The sequence below is a fragment of the Capronia epimyces genome (assembly GCF_000585565.1).
Source record: "Capronia epimyces CBS 606.96 chromosome Unknown aczIQ-supercont1.1, whole genome shotgun sequence".
Classification (NCBI taxonomy): domain Eukaryota; kingdom Fungi; phylum Ascomycota; class Eurotiomycetes; order Chaetothyriales; family Herpotrichiellaceae; genus Capronia; species Capronia epimyces.
In genome coordinates this window covers 4,116,519-4,130,525 of record NW_006912904.1, presented here as the reverse complement: position 1 = coordinate 4,130,525, position 14,007 = coordinate 4,116,519, and the positions used below count along the sequence as shown (strand labels likewise).

At 52.2% G+C, this 14,007-nt stretch overlaps 5 protein-coding genes across 5 annotated transcripts; 2 read left to right on the top strand and 3 right to left on the bottom strand.

The window, feature by feature from the left end:
- Positions 1-541: 541 nt before the first annotated feature.
- Positions 542-1,471, top strand: A1O3_01491 (uncharacterized protein; the record flags this gene model as incomplete). The annotated part of the gene is made up of 1 exon (XM_007731635.1): positions 542-1,471. The coding sequence occupies one exon, from the start codon at positions 542-544 to the stop codon at positions 1,469-1,471; it is 930 nt and encodes a 309-aa protein (XP_007729825.1).
- Positions 1,472-3,702: 2,231 nt separating this feature from the next.
- A1O3_01490 (uncharacterized protein) lies at positions 3,703-4,985 on the bottom strand (the record flags this gene model as incomplete). Its single annotated transcript, XM_007731634.1, has 3 exons — positions 3,703-4,086; positions 4,160-4,887; positions 4,940-4,985. The coding sequence occupies 3 exons, from the start codon at positions 4,983-4,985 to the stop codon at positions 3,703-3,705; spliced, it is 1,158 nt and encodes a 385-aa protein (XP_007729824.1).
- A 5,152-nt stretch (positions 4,986-10,137) lies between these two features.
- Positions 10,138-10,754, bottom strand: A1O3_01489 (uncharacterized protein; the record flags this gene model as incomplete). Its single annotated transcript, XM_007731633.1, has 2 exons — positions 10,138-10,544; positions 10,595-10,754. 2 exons carry the CDS (start codon positions 10,752-10,754, stop codon positions 10,138-10,140), a joined length of 567 nt encoding a protein of 188 aa, XP_007729823.1.
- A 1,092-nt stretch (positions 10,755-11,846) lies between these two features.
- On the bottom strand, positions 11,847-12,425 carry A1O3_01488 (peptidyl-prolyl cis-trans isomerase ssp-1; the record flags this gene model as incomplete). The annotated part of the gene is made up of 1 exon (XM_007731632.1): positions 11,847-12,425. The coding sequence occupies one exon, from the start codon at positions 12,423-12,425 to the stop codon at positions 11,847-11,849; it is 579 nt and encodes a 192-aa protein (XP_007729822.1).
- A 786-nt stretch (positions 12,426-13,211) lies between these two features.
- On the top strand, positions 13,212-13,460 carry A1O3_01487 (uncharacterized protein; the record flags this gene model as incomplete). The annotated part of the gene is made up of 1 exon (XM_007731631.1): positions 13,212-13,460. A coding segment is annotated over one exon (249 nt), but the record flags the coding sequence as incomplete, so codon positions are not given.
- Positions 13,461-14,007: the final 547 nt, after the last annotated feature.

Genomic DNA, 14,007 nt, shown 5'->3' with positions numbered 1-14,007 from the left:
GCTGCCGGCGGAGCCCACAATGCCAATGGAGCTTACACCGCCTATGTCTGCCGATGGATCGGCAGAGACACAGGCGGATTCTACTGATGATGGAAGGAGTCCAAGAACTCCTTTAGGGGGGTCGCCGATACTTGGCTCCCTGGCAGGTCCAAGTTCAGCACCATCTCCTCCGGCTGGGCTTGATGCAGATGCAGGGCCGACAGCAAGCCTTCAATCAACGATCGAGGCGGAAATGAGGGCAGAACTTGCCGCCTGCTTCGATGAAGTAGTCAAAGTAGAGGTGTGCCGTCGGCTCCAGATGAGACAATCTGAGGCTTCCAGAGCGCCCGAGCCAGATTGGGCGCGCTCACCGACCTTCGGGATTCGCTTCCTTAACGACCAGGCATCGCCGTGGTCGAGAATGATAACGTCCAGCACCGCTCGAAAACATCTCTTACGGAGCGACCAGACGTACGATTACCTATCGGACTTTGTGAGCCAAGGCAATCCCGAGGGTGTGCGCATACTGCTTGAAGAAGGCTGCAATCCCGGCCACTTCGACATGCCACGTATGAAGCCGATGCTGAATGCGATCAAGGGCCGGACGGAGAACCACCAAAAGTGCCTGAAGCTGTTGCTCGAAAGGGGCACCGACGTCAATGCCACGAGCATGTCGACCGGCATGACGTACCTCCACTATGCGATTGCGCAGGAATTTTGGCCCGGATATGCGACCACCGTGAAGATGTTGCTCGAAGCCAATGCAGATCCCAGCATCGTGGACAACGCGGGCCACACCCCGCTTGCGATGCTCATCAAGGGCCAAAGCCCGGGCCAAGTCAGGCCACTGGGTCAGGAAGAACGGGAGGCCTTAACGGTCCTCCTCAACCGAAACCCCATCCACCAGATCAACGTGAGAAATCCACACAGCCGCGAAAACCTGCTGCACATGGCCGTACGAAGACAGGATGCATACACGCTCGAAGCGGTGCTCGGCCGCTGCACCTACTCGGAAGTAAGGGGACGATTAGTCAGTGAACGCACGCCGCAGGGACACACCCCGCTTCTACTCATTATGAATATCTGCCACTTCACCACCAGCAAGGCGGCCGGCGTGGCTCTACGAATGCTGGAGGTTCTGCTCGAGCACGGCGCTGATGCGGATGATGCCGACACCAGACGAGGCGATACGGCGCTGCACTTTATCATAGGCGTGCATCGGAGCTTTGAGGCCCTGGAACTACTTCTAAGGCACAAAGCCAACGCCCTCAAGAGAAATACTCGGCATGTCTGTCCGTGCGCTCTGCTGAGGGACAAGGCCCACGATTACCCTTACGATCCCTGGTACGCCCGTGCGATCATGCGGCTGTGTGAACTTGATGAGGCGAGTACGCCGGGGCCAGGCTCAGGCCAAGTAGCTGCGATACTCAAGGCTCCGCGACGTGCATCCCCTGAGATGACACCGCCACAGTCGCCAACAAGGTCGTCCTGACGCAGATGACCTGGTGCCTGAACCATGATGCCAATTCTGCTGGTGGGGACAAGATATGCAAGTACGCTTTGCGACAGCGTGCTTCCTCCCACCGTCCAAAGGCTGCGTCGGCGGCAGTGGTGGCATCATGATGTTGGACGAATGCACGGCGACCCTGATTTTGAACTCTGATCTGATCTGACCTATTTTCTTTGTTTTTTTTTTGGCCTTACTACCCTCCGTGCTGGTTGCTCGTTTTTCTGGTGCGATATCTATTCATCACTCCTTGAATGTTTTCGGAGGCCCCTTGGAGCATCCATCTGATCAACACGGCAAAGACGCCCCCTATCTCTATTGGAAGGCAGAGACACACAGCCGCAAAACATCCAACACCTCTGTTAGGAGGCAGATGCAACTTTAGCGATAGTTTCCATAATGACAATGACCATCTCAGTGGCCCAGGTGGAACTTAACGACGAAGGAATGAACAAACGAACGAACGCGAATGAACGAACGAACACGAACGAACGAACCATCACCTCTTGTGGACTGGACGAAGCGAGATTTGGCGAGCACATCACTGGACTTGGAGTCAGTCTCGCAGCACAGCAGGGAATGATTGACGGAACCACGCTCATTAAGCTTTTGCTTTACGTTGTCTGGTTTTGTTTTTTCTTTTAAAATATCTCTTATCAGATTGAACTGGGAACGAATCGAACCGAATCGAAGCAAACGAACCGAAACGGAAATGGAAATGGAAATGATCTCGGGATGGACTGGAGGAATTGGAGGAATCAAAGGACAAGAGGAGGAATTGGAGGACAAAAATCAGGAAAGGAACAACTCAAGGACAGCTCATGACATAACCACATTCCTTACCTCAGGCACCGGCCCCTATTTTCTCTCACTTCTCTTGCCTCAGGCCACAGCCTCCTGCAGTACAGGTACAGCGCAGTGTTGCATATGCGTTACACATGTGCACTCTGTTCTGTACATGTATGTCAACATCACCAAAGGTCAAGGTCAAGGTCCTCTTCCTCTTCCTCGCTAGGAACGCCAAAGTCAAAGTCATACACGGAGGAAATCAGGCTCGGCACAACAGCGCAGGCGGGGGACAGGAGGGAGGGAGGAGGGAGCTAATTAGGGGGACGATGAGATGATTTCCGGTATGGCTATCGAATACGACTACAGCCATGATTTTTCTTTTCCATAGTTTAGTTTAGTTTTGCTTATGCTTATCTATCTTACCATTCTTCACCTATGTTCGCTCCTTTCTTCTTTCTTTGCCTCCTCGTCAAATAAGTAAGTGCCTTCCTTGTCCTGCGAATTCGTATGTATGTACCGATACTATCCGCGCACCGTATACAACAGACTAGACGTGTAAGTGCTATTACTATGGATGCACGGATACCTATAAACAAGTACTGGTGACTAACTACACATACATACACATAGTATATACCTAATAGTACATATAGTAGCACATTGTATACATAGTACTCCGTACATACAGTAGTCGGGTCTCGGAATACCAAACCCCACGATCAAATCAACATGGCCTAAAGTCAAACTCCACGATCAAATCAACATGACCTAAAGACAGGACCAGGCCTGTACCAGTACCAGTAGTAGTCGCCGAGAAGGTAATAAGTGACTGCAGCAATCACCATCCAAATCAAAGTAATTGCAGCGATCACCATCCAAATCAGGTCCCGACTCCGACTCGTTTCGAAACGCCCGGTCAGGCTGACGATTACAATCGGTCGCAGATTGAGATTGGCAGCCAATCTTGTCCTGGCTACCTAGGTAGTGATAAGAGTTTGTTTCTGCTGCTTCTTCTTCTTCTTCTGCTGCCTCACTTCGATCTTGATCACACTTTTTTCTTCTCCCAGACTATATGTCGCTTGGCACCAGAGGGGTTGGTTGAGGTCGGCTCAACAGGTGACCTACACGATGCAACGGAGATCCGAACACCTCCGTTTCGAACAGGGCAACGAATATGACTTGACGTATCATGACATGTGGATGCCAAGTGCCCATCATCGTCGTAGCATCTTAAGATATCTCCACGGAATCTTTCCTGCCAGCCATGCCCTGCCGCCTTCTCTTCTCCCTGCGTAGAGCTTGGCAAGCACAAGAAAATCCCTCGAGGCAGGCGACTTTTGGAGCTCATCACCTCTGCACAAGAGAAGATCCCGAATGTCATCCTGTATTCCTGGTCTTTTGCTCGCAGCGCGCTCGGCAGCTCAGCTCTACTGTGTGCCAAGCATGTTCTTCACTTTGACCCAGTAATCCGGATGCACGGCCTTCTCGATCTCGTCCTTGCTCAACCATCGAAAGTCTTCAATGTCTTTTGCTTGGTTCGCCTGCAGATCGGCCTGCCCGGCTAGGATGCGGGCTTTCATGAAAAACGTCTTTTCGCCGTCCACCAGCGTGGGATGTTGCTCCGGTGCCTGCGCCATTTCTTGTTTGCGCAATGTCGACTCGGACTCTATTGACTTTTGCGTCGGAGTCGGTGGTATGGGGCCGGGTTTTGGCGAAGCGAACCGCGCTACGTAGTGGCCGACGGGGTGGTTACCGACGAAGAAGGTGTTCATGTTTTCGCCGAGTGAGGTAAACAGGATGCGTTGTGCAGCCTGCCATATAAATTGTCAGTCTCCCAGGTCTCTGGTTTCGTTCAGGGCTTAGTCTTCCGATTTGTCTACTCACCTGTTTCAATCCTTCGTGCCCGAGAAGAGTGCCACTGGGAAATTTCCACAACTCGCTCTCCTCCTGACTTTGGCCCGGCACTTTCTTGTGCTTGACCAGCAAGTACAAAGTCCGGCTTAGACTGCGTTCCAGGCTTCGTTGGTCGTTCTGCTCGTCTGCGTCGGTTCTTCGTTTCAACCCTGCAAACTTAGGATCGCCATTACCGGTGAACTCGTCCGCCCGGTTCTCCTCCGCGACCAGCTTCTCCACAAGCTTGGCCGGCGAGCCAGTCTCATCGCCCACCAGCACCTCGTCATTCCACGCATCCGGTGTGTAGGCGTTGTATTTCCCAATGTCCCGGGCGGCCGCGCCTCCTCGTTCCTGTCGGTTCTTCCGCCACTGCTCAAACGCCGGCGTGCCGCGCTTGTAGTAGAAATACTGGGTGAAGGGCAAGGCGAGGCGCTCGTTCAGCCGGCGTTGATACAGGTAGTACGCCGTCTCAAACGGATGCGGGTCGGGGGTGATCAGCGGAGGTCTCGAGAGCACCACACCTGCTTTGATGGTGAAGCTGGACTTCGGGTGCGGAGAGGCTTCAGGCCCTAGCCCTGCGGACGAGAGCTGGGTGATCGGAGGTGCTTCGACCGTGGATTTGGCTGTCGCGGCGGCTGAGGCGTAGCCCCGTTGAGGTCGGGAGAGAGCCAGAGCTTGTCGACATGAAAGGCAGACGTGGTTGTTCGGAGTCGAAAACCCTGATCTCGGGTGTAAGCTGTCGGCCGACGGAAGTGCGTAGACAATACATACCCAGGGCATCAGCGATGCGCTTTGCGCCTCTTGAGCGAGGAGCCATTGTAAACAGGAACAGAAGGTGGCCCTGTGGGAAAGGCCTTGGATGGAACACGCGTGATTCCTCGTTCAATGCTTCGAGCTGGATGCTCGAGGTTCGAAAATGTTTGGGGGCGAGACACCGGCCAGTAACGGCAGGTCTGCCGAGGCCAGCCATATACTATATAGTACTAGCACTCACATATTTTTCCATTCCCTTTTTCCCTCCTGGCCCCCAAGCAGACCAAAATTCATTCTCTGTACGGAGTACCACGTCAACCACCACCAAAGTTAGATATGAGATACATAAATGCAGATTGATCAGCGAAGAATATCTAATGGCCGGTGCGTGCGGTCCAGCAACTTCTCTCTTTTCACTATTCAGCAAAGGATATGGAGGACAGGAAAATTCAAAAATTCAAACATTCACAGAGATGAGAGATAGATAGCATTGGCTCGGATGAGCTCTGCTTCTATCAGGGTCACCTGTACGGAGTAGTGTCACTACACGTACACACAGCCTCGTCAACTCAACCACTCGGCACTAATCCTTATCATCAATTGCTTGCTTTCCATGGCTCTTTGATCATCATGCGGTGCCCAGATCAGGATCATATCAGGGAGTCTTTTTTCGCTAGCAGGGCCATTATCTTCATTTCACGTCGGCGCTGTTAGATAGTTACTCCCTACAATTTCAATTTCAATTCCCATTCCCGTTTCCAACCACGAACGATGGAAACATCTACTAGGGTATCAGTATCAGACACCAGAGTTTCACTACCTTGGCACTTCTTGACGCCGACAAACCCCGAATAGGAGAGTTAACTCGGGAAAGGCTGTAGAGTGAGTATATCTAGTATCTTAGAAAGATAATCATCCGGTAGAGCTGGAGGTTTCCCTAATACTATTGAAGTAGTAGTTGGATAAACCGCGATTAATTCGGGCACTCACCCTAAGGCCTTATAGTAAACAATATAGTCTGGGGGCGATTGCAGTTTAAACTGCAATACGGGACCTGCAACCCTCCGGGGGCCATGTCGGCTTCCTCACTCCGTATAGGTAAACGTGACTAGAGGAATGCCAGGACAGCTCCATCGCCGTCGCCATCACCATCGCCATCTCCGTCTCTCACCTTGATAACAATTGCCGATGTTAGTCGCTTAAACATGATTGGGGCATCCAGCGGAGTCACTCATTGGCCTTCAAGGCAGCTCAAGCGCTGGTCCGTGTCGGATCATCTATTCTGTACCTAGATGGTATGGTCTGATAAGAGCGGCTGTTGACTTGCTCATAGTGGTGCCGCAGCTAGTAGTACCGTTACTTCCAGGTCACCAGAACAGTCCCCGAAAATGCGATACTCTGCTGGTAGTACTAGGCTGGAAGGATTGCCAACATCTTTCAGGGAGAGGGAGTAGGGAGTAGGGAGCAGGAAGTAGGGAGCAGGAAGTAGGGGAAAAATTCTAGATTTTGCTCCGCATGGACTTTCCGCTCCGGATCTCGTTGGGGACGCAACATCGAGCTGTGTGCTGTATCGACAGTGGGAGCCTTACATTGCCATTGCCAACGTTCCCGGCAGCTTCGCTTGCGGGATACCCAATCCAGCAAGGACCCAAGCGACAGTCATACCAGATCACCCTTTGGTCAATTGGAGGGTGCCAGGTTGTCAGTATTACAAGGATGTCTGAGGACAGTTTGGTTGACAAGCCAGCCCGTTTGTCAAGACGGTTTCTGTCGGGAACATTCGGATACACATCAGGAGACAGCCGTATGTTCCCGATAAAGTGCAAAGGCTTCCAGGAGCAGGCTCGACACCTCCTCATTATGAATGTCATGAGATCTTTTGTTTCGAGTGCAGAGCCAAGTTTCATGTTCCTTGCATGTGCCATGACCCGACGAATCCAAACCGGACATGGTCTAGAGACAGTCGCGGCCCGGTATGAGATGCACCGTCTATAACCCAGCACGGTTCTGATTGGACCCCGGGCTAGAGGATGAGCTGGTGTTTCTGCCAGGAACAGGACTTTCGAGGCAGGTTGCGGCCGGCAGTTGTGGCCCCCGGTCTGTGTCTTCGGCTTGCCGCTTTCAGATGATCTGGCTACTAAAAGCTGACCGCAAAACCACGCTATTGAGGACCAGAGCTTGAGCTGAAATCTTCCGTATCAACACAGACAAAATAGCGAATGTTACCAAAAACCAGAGCCGTAACTGCCGGTCGTTGACGGGCTGGACCCAGCATTGGCGCATGCAGTTGAGCATCTGCATATGCACCTTGACCACCATCATGATTTCAAGGACTTTCATCTGCGGAATATCAAAGGCCAACCATCAGATCAGGCAGCAATGGTCACCGCGGGCCCCTCATTTGAAAGCTCCTCAGGTTCAGCGGTGCGGCCTGGTCTGCACAGGGTGGATTCGTCTTAGCCATCGCAAATCTGTCCCTCCAAACGCAACTCATAGAGTAAAAGGGGCAGCTGACATTCTGAGTCAGTACAGGCCAACCGACGAATCGTAAGACTTATCTCGTCGTGTCGCAGTCGCCAAGGGTGTGGGTGCCCATATATCCGTGTGGTGTGCGAGCCAGACTGAACACAGGTCCTTGTACGCTGCTGCCCGATCTCCCATAGCCCGACAGCGTAAGTTTTCTGTGTTGGTGTTTTGTTTGGCATTTGGTTTCAGACATGGCACGATTGTGGCATTTGCAGAACCTGAATCAAGAAAGGTCGCATCCCAAAGGTTACCGCTCCTACTAACACCAGGCAGGAGACTATTGATCTTCACATCAATTGAGCGTAGGGACTCACTCGACGGTGAGGGTGCTTTGATGAACGGCTAGGTGCGGCAAGACCGGTCCATGATTGCTCCACCGAGGGAGTTGTTGGTGGTGGCAACAGCGACGCTAATACTCTCCTTGTTCTCGACCATTGATACTGTCTTTGGGCCCCAGCCAGGAATATGATAAGATAGTGGCGGTCATATTACTTCAAGCAATGAAGCCCATGACAGGCTCGAACGTCCGTGCCAACGCACAGTGGTGGAGTATTCTTCGATACTGTTTGGGATGCCAGCGATGCAGGTACGCATTCTGAATGCTCCAGAAGGTGCGAGTCTGTCCAAGCTGCCAGAGAACAGCTGCAAAACAACCGAACGAGTCGCGCCTAGAGTTGATGATCGCGGGCTCATGGTGGCAACCATTGCCACTCTGCCCCGGCTTTGCAGTTCCACCACCACAAACACGTATGTGGCCGGTGAACAACTCAGGTTACACGTACCCCTCACTGCAACTGTTGAGGAGTTATGACCGGATAGGTAGGAAACAAGCGGCGATTGGGCGAGTCGAGTTTCTGGTTGAAAGTGTCGATGCATGAACTGAGATCAACGGAAGCAGAGAGTTCACGGAATTCCTCTTTGGGGTTCCATCTATTGGTTGGATTTAAACGTACAACCCCAAGGTGCCCAAGCCTTCTCACCTACAGAATACATCGGCATAGATGGGGGATAGAAGAGAACTTGGTCAGATAAAGGGGCCAGTCCTTTAGGGATCGGACGCGTCCAGAAGATGAAGGTGGCTGTCCTTCTGTATCAGTCTGGTGAGAGCCAGCTTCGGTTTCGGCCAGAGACCAGGAAAAAGGAAGAGTTAGCGTACCTCTTAGTGCCATCTTGGGGGGATTGAAGGCTGTGGAGTGCGCATCTGTAGTGGGAATCTTCCCGGGTGCGCATCTCATGTGGATGGGTACCCATTCTATAAGTCAGTGCAAAGAGTTCCTACCTGGTAAGCCTCCACGCACCAAACATCCTGCAAGCACTTTCCCCAGTAAGATATCTTCCACTGGAATTATACCTTGACCACCTGCGATTGCTCCTAGACAAGAGGCGGAACCAGATCCGACGCGCATTAGTCAGTACTGAGCTGTTGCGATCACACCTACCTTGGCAAGTGCAACCTCACGGATTAGGCATCTGACGAGAGAAGCTTGACCTGGGACGGGAGAGGTAGCTATGACAAGCAGCAAGACCTGAGACGGGTTGTTGCATTGGCAGTGTCTGGTCCGTCCGGAACATTGCTCTGGTCAGGTCCAGGAATCGGCGTCGACCGTGAAGTGGCACCATCATGTAATGTGTATAGCCCGAGGTTGTGCAGCAGAGGGTACATGCAGTTCGGGTAGCAATAAGCCTATTTACGCAACGTCAGGACTTCTTTCGAACTTTGAACCTCGAGAGTCGGTGCAAGATTGCCCGTGAGCTTTGCAGCTCGGCGTCGACATGGGGTCTCTAAAAGTTGTTTTCCGGCCATTCTCTTCCGGGTGTTCCAACCTTTAGGTACGCTGACGGCTCATACTGCTTGTGTATCCCAATAAGCCTGTCAAGGTTTGCGTGTAATGGGTGGTGTCGGCCTGTCCTGATACGCACCTAGAGACATAGGAGAGAAATAGGCGAAGGTACCTAGGTATGTACCTAGTATCTACGAGTCTGCGACGGCACTCGTTCGGATAAACTCAGACAGTACCCGGCGCTAGAGGGTTTAGAACCAGCCTAACTAGATGTGGGCCCTGATCATCCACTAGGTTGATCCCCCGCTTCAAACTGACAATCGTCACCACATCGTGTGTAAAAGCCAGTCCTAGACGCCGTCTTCCGGAACGTCCGCTTGCAACGTTATTGCTGAAATCATTCCAACCAGGGCTCAGATATGCGGGTAGAGTCAACCATGGTGTTGTTACACAATGCTAAGTTACATGATGAACGGCTGACCCCATTACACTCTCGCAGCACCAACAGATGCAGCCACGTGTGTCCCCGCTTCCAGGCCGTTCGATTGACCAGGTGGGTTGCCGGCATGTGACAATGCAAGATCGCTAATTTCAGCGCCAGGGAACTTCCCACCAGGCCAACGAAGGGCCAAGGGGCCTGTTGAAGCCATCGGAGGATCCTCCGCGCTGTCCTGTCGATCCATACATGTACGGAAGGATAATGGTCCCCAGGACTTGGTCATCCTGCAACCGCCCTTGGCTGACTTGAGCCTCCTCAATTGTGCATTATTGGAATTCTCATTTATCCATTGACCCAGTATGGTCGAGACAGTCGTAACGTTGTAATACAAAGCTTGAAGTCGTAAAAGATAAACTATCGTCAGACACGTCTCCGCAGACCATACGTCAGGCCACACCCAAGACTCCGAGCTAAAGAGCCTCCAGTGCTTTCGCCATCTGGAATCCTAGGCCCAACCCTTCTGGATCGACCGGTCTTCTTCCGGTGGGCACCGGAAGTCCAATCAGGTCTTCGCTTGCATCTGATGTCTCGCTGGTTGGGGTTGACGACAGCGACCGGTATTCCAAGACAGTAGACTCAAATTCCGGAAGCTCCGTTTGTGCCGCTTCTTGGATCCATAAGGTCTCTGCTGCTTTCAGCTGGGAGAACCACTCGCCCACTGTCATTTCTTTGCCCCGGAAAGTGATGGCTAGGTCGCTATATCTGTGTAACCCCGCGCGAGAAGCCTTGTGCTTCCAGTCCGGGTGCGCGTCTTCAAGCAGATACCGACGCTCGGCTGTTACATGGTTGACGTAGTTAAAAAACGCGCCTTCGGAATCTTTTCAAGTCAGCTACTTGCATGAACACCTGTTCGTCGGGCACCCTTACAGCGAGTCGAGGCTGCCACCGGCTGGGCTGGCAGAGGAACCAGCCGATCGAAACGCTCGTCCACGAGTTCTCGCAGTCGCAGGTAAGACGCATAGACAATGGAGGTCGATTCCTGCAACGTCCAAAGTGCGTCCTGCACAGCTTCAGGAAGTTGTGTCATCATTGAGGGGGGCAATGCGGCAACATGAGATATATCGTCGAGATCGTGTGAGTGCGGTGGTGCGAGGAAAAAGGCATCTGGGGGGCTCTGGGGCTTCATTGCTGAAGTATATGTGATGAGACTGGGAAGCGATGTCTGAAGAATGAGTAGGATTACAAGAAGTGTAGAGCCTGCCTAAAGAGGAGAAGAGACACGAGGTCAGAAGAGGAAGTGGAATACGATTCCTAATAGTAGGACATGGACTACCGCCGGCGGCATGGTGTTTTTATATCCAAAAAAGAAGAATGTAGAATAGTTTGGTAGACCACAATGCCTCATACGATTTAGGCCGGTGCAGGGGCGAGGGATCTCGATGCTGTCCTTCCTGGTTGGGGCGAATTAGGTCATGCTAAAATCCTGTATTGGCCGGGATAGCCCGGCGTCAATGACTACCCAATGATACGAAATGACACGAAATGACAGGATTTTGAGACGCATACGGGACCTGTAGGTCTAGGTGCCAGGTAAGAAACCAGGGTACCAGGTATTCTCGGTAAACGGATGCCCCCATAAGGTAAGGTACCGGAGAACACGAGCAGACTTTCTTTTAGGAGTCGCGACCAGTCGGCTTCGAATCACAATATGTTGGCGACGCGAACCAGTACGGCGAGAAACTTGGTTGAGCATGTTTGTACGGAATTGGTAGCGCCTGACCACCGTGCACTCCCAGACCAATCTCAAGACTTTTGCCCCTCGTGCCACTCTATCCATCTCGATGTGCGAACGTCGAGAGGGTGTAGTGACGCCAACCTGTACATCTTTGCGGATCGAAATGACATATTCCATCAACTGCCAGCTTTCTATCTAGGCTTATTGTTGCGATATGCCTTTCCGTTTCCGTTATCTTCCGTCCCGCGAAGTCGTCTCGTGTAACTCACCCCACAAATCAGCTTCCCAGCAGCACGGAGATTCGTTCCGGACCTGTCCCAAACGTTCACGAAGATCAAAAGGGGGTGGGGCGCCGGTAGCAATCTCCTGTGAGGCTCGAAGATCTACTGAATTCTGTGCTGCTCGTTAGTGATATGATCAGAACGAGCGACTGTGAACTCCATCCTACCGTTGGATGAGATGGACACCAGAGGCTGTCTCAACAATGCCGCTCATTTCACCGGGCTGCAGAGCGAAAGCAGCGTCCTCGAATTCCTTCTGCATCTGACCCTTGCCGAAGAACCCCAGATCACCTCGTCTTCGAGCACTGCTGTCATCGGACTCGGAGACGGCAAGGTCACCCAACTGTGTCTGACCCGACCGGATTTGTTGTTCGTAGCCCTTCAGAAGCTCAATGGCCTCCTCCTTGGTGCGGGTGATGTTGGTTTCTCTCCAGCTTGTAGGTCGACGACTGTCTTTGTGCTTGACGAGGAGGTGGGCTGCACGGATCTTGCCCTCAGGACCCGCCCCATCAATGCGCGTGTTCGTCGAGCTGTGGTGTTGGGCCATGTAGACCTTCAGTTTCTCTGTATCGGCGTCTTCCGGCGGTTCCCATCTTGACTCTTGAAGTTTGGAGTTGAAGTAGTAAGGGAGGTTCTTGGAGTTCGAATGCCGTACTTCCCAGTCTGGGGGCAACCCGGTCTCAGTCTGCGATGCCGTGGTCAGTCTCGGAACGCAAATCTCTGAGTAGTTGTCACGTACCATGGTGTTAGAAAGATGATAGATGTGACGGATAGCTTTGGTCCCCGGATGCTGATGAAACTTTCAGACGGGTCTCACTTCAACAAATGCTGAATGATCGGTGCAGGCGTGTGTCGGCGCTGTATCACTCGCGCAACCAGGTGGGGCAGTGAATTTGCGGTTGTCAACAAATCAGCGAGAGGTTAGAGTAACGGTGTCGGTGATTGTCGTTCGATCCTAGTATACCATTCCTATGATGAGATACGTAGTCTGTGATGGAGTGAAAACTTCCACGCAGTCATCAGATCGAAGTGCGAGTCATTCTGTGTGGTGTTGTCAGGCCTCAGCAACCAGCGTGACCGCACTGGCCAGTAGAAGACGACTGCGGGGTGGAAACTTCACTTTAGACGTCGAGGCTCCCTCGCCGAAACGTACATGTCTATTTCTCTCGCCACACTCAACGCGAGGACCTTTTTCTGGACAAAGTACTGGTGTTTTATTCTTCTTACAACATCCAAGCATTGTTGTCGTTCTAGTTCAGTCACTTACCTAGGTACCACAGAAACGTTTTTGTCTGCATCCTCGGCCTTCGAACCTCTCCAGCACCGCCCTCGACAACTCTTTTAGCTCCCTGTCCACCATTACAAACAGCGACCATGTCAGCTGCTGCTTCACCCACCCCTAGCGAGGGTGAGACAAAACGCGGAGAGGTGTCGTATAGATTTTGTCAAGAATGGTAAGTAAGCCCATTGGATCCTCTGAGCGGCTGATCTACACATCTATATTGTATCTGACTCGTTTCCTTGCAGTTCCAACCTTCTCTACCCGAAAGAAGACCGTACGACATCCACACTCCTCTACATTTGCAAAGCCTGCCACGCGACGACCACACACGATTCTGCATGCACGTACCGACACCAACTGGGTTCCACTGTTCAAGAGACGGCTGGAGTCACCACTGATGTCGCAAATGATCCAACCGTGGGTTCTGCTCCTTCCGAGCTGCCCTGCTTCTGTACCCTTTGTGGGAATCAGTTGAAGTGCGGCCAATGTGGTAGACCGGCGATGGAAGATTCTGATCAGTCTGAATATTCGGAGAGTTGATCGAGTCTTTTGTTTGCACGGACCCACGATCTATTTCACAAACTCAGGCTGACGGGTCGCTCTTGTTTTGCAGCTTCCTCGAACGAGTCAACGATGTCCTAAGTGCAAGGAAACGGATGCGGTCTACTTCCAGTCACAACAGCGGGCTGCAGACACGGGAATGGTGAGGATCCTTGCTCATTTGCTCGTTTTCATACCAGTCTGATTGCTCCTAGAAACTTTACTATGTTTGCTCGGCCTGCAATCACGTTTACACCGTTGTTTGAGCAAGGCGCCGGGGGATTCTGGGCACACAACCATACATGGTCAGGCGTTGACATATGAGGATTCTAGCACGCGTTCATGAGGGACTGGTGGTGCAGTATGACACTGCTAGGCGTCGAGGATTCCGCTTTACGGGTTAATCCCATCATGATGTATGCATGCTAAGGTAGCTCTTTCAAGACGTTGGCACTTCTTGACGCCGACAAGCCCCGTCGTCCTGCCTCCGTTGTACTTCTGC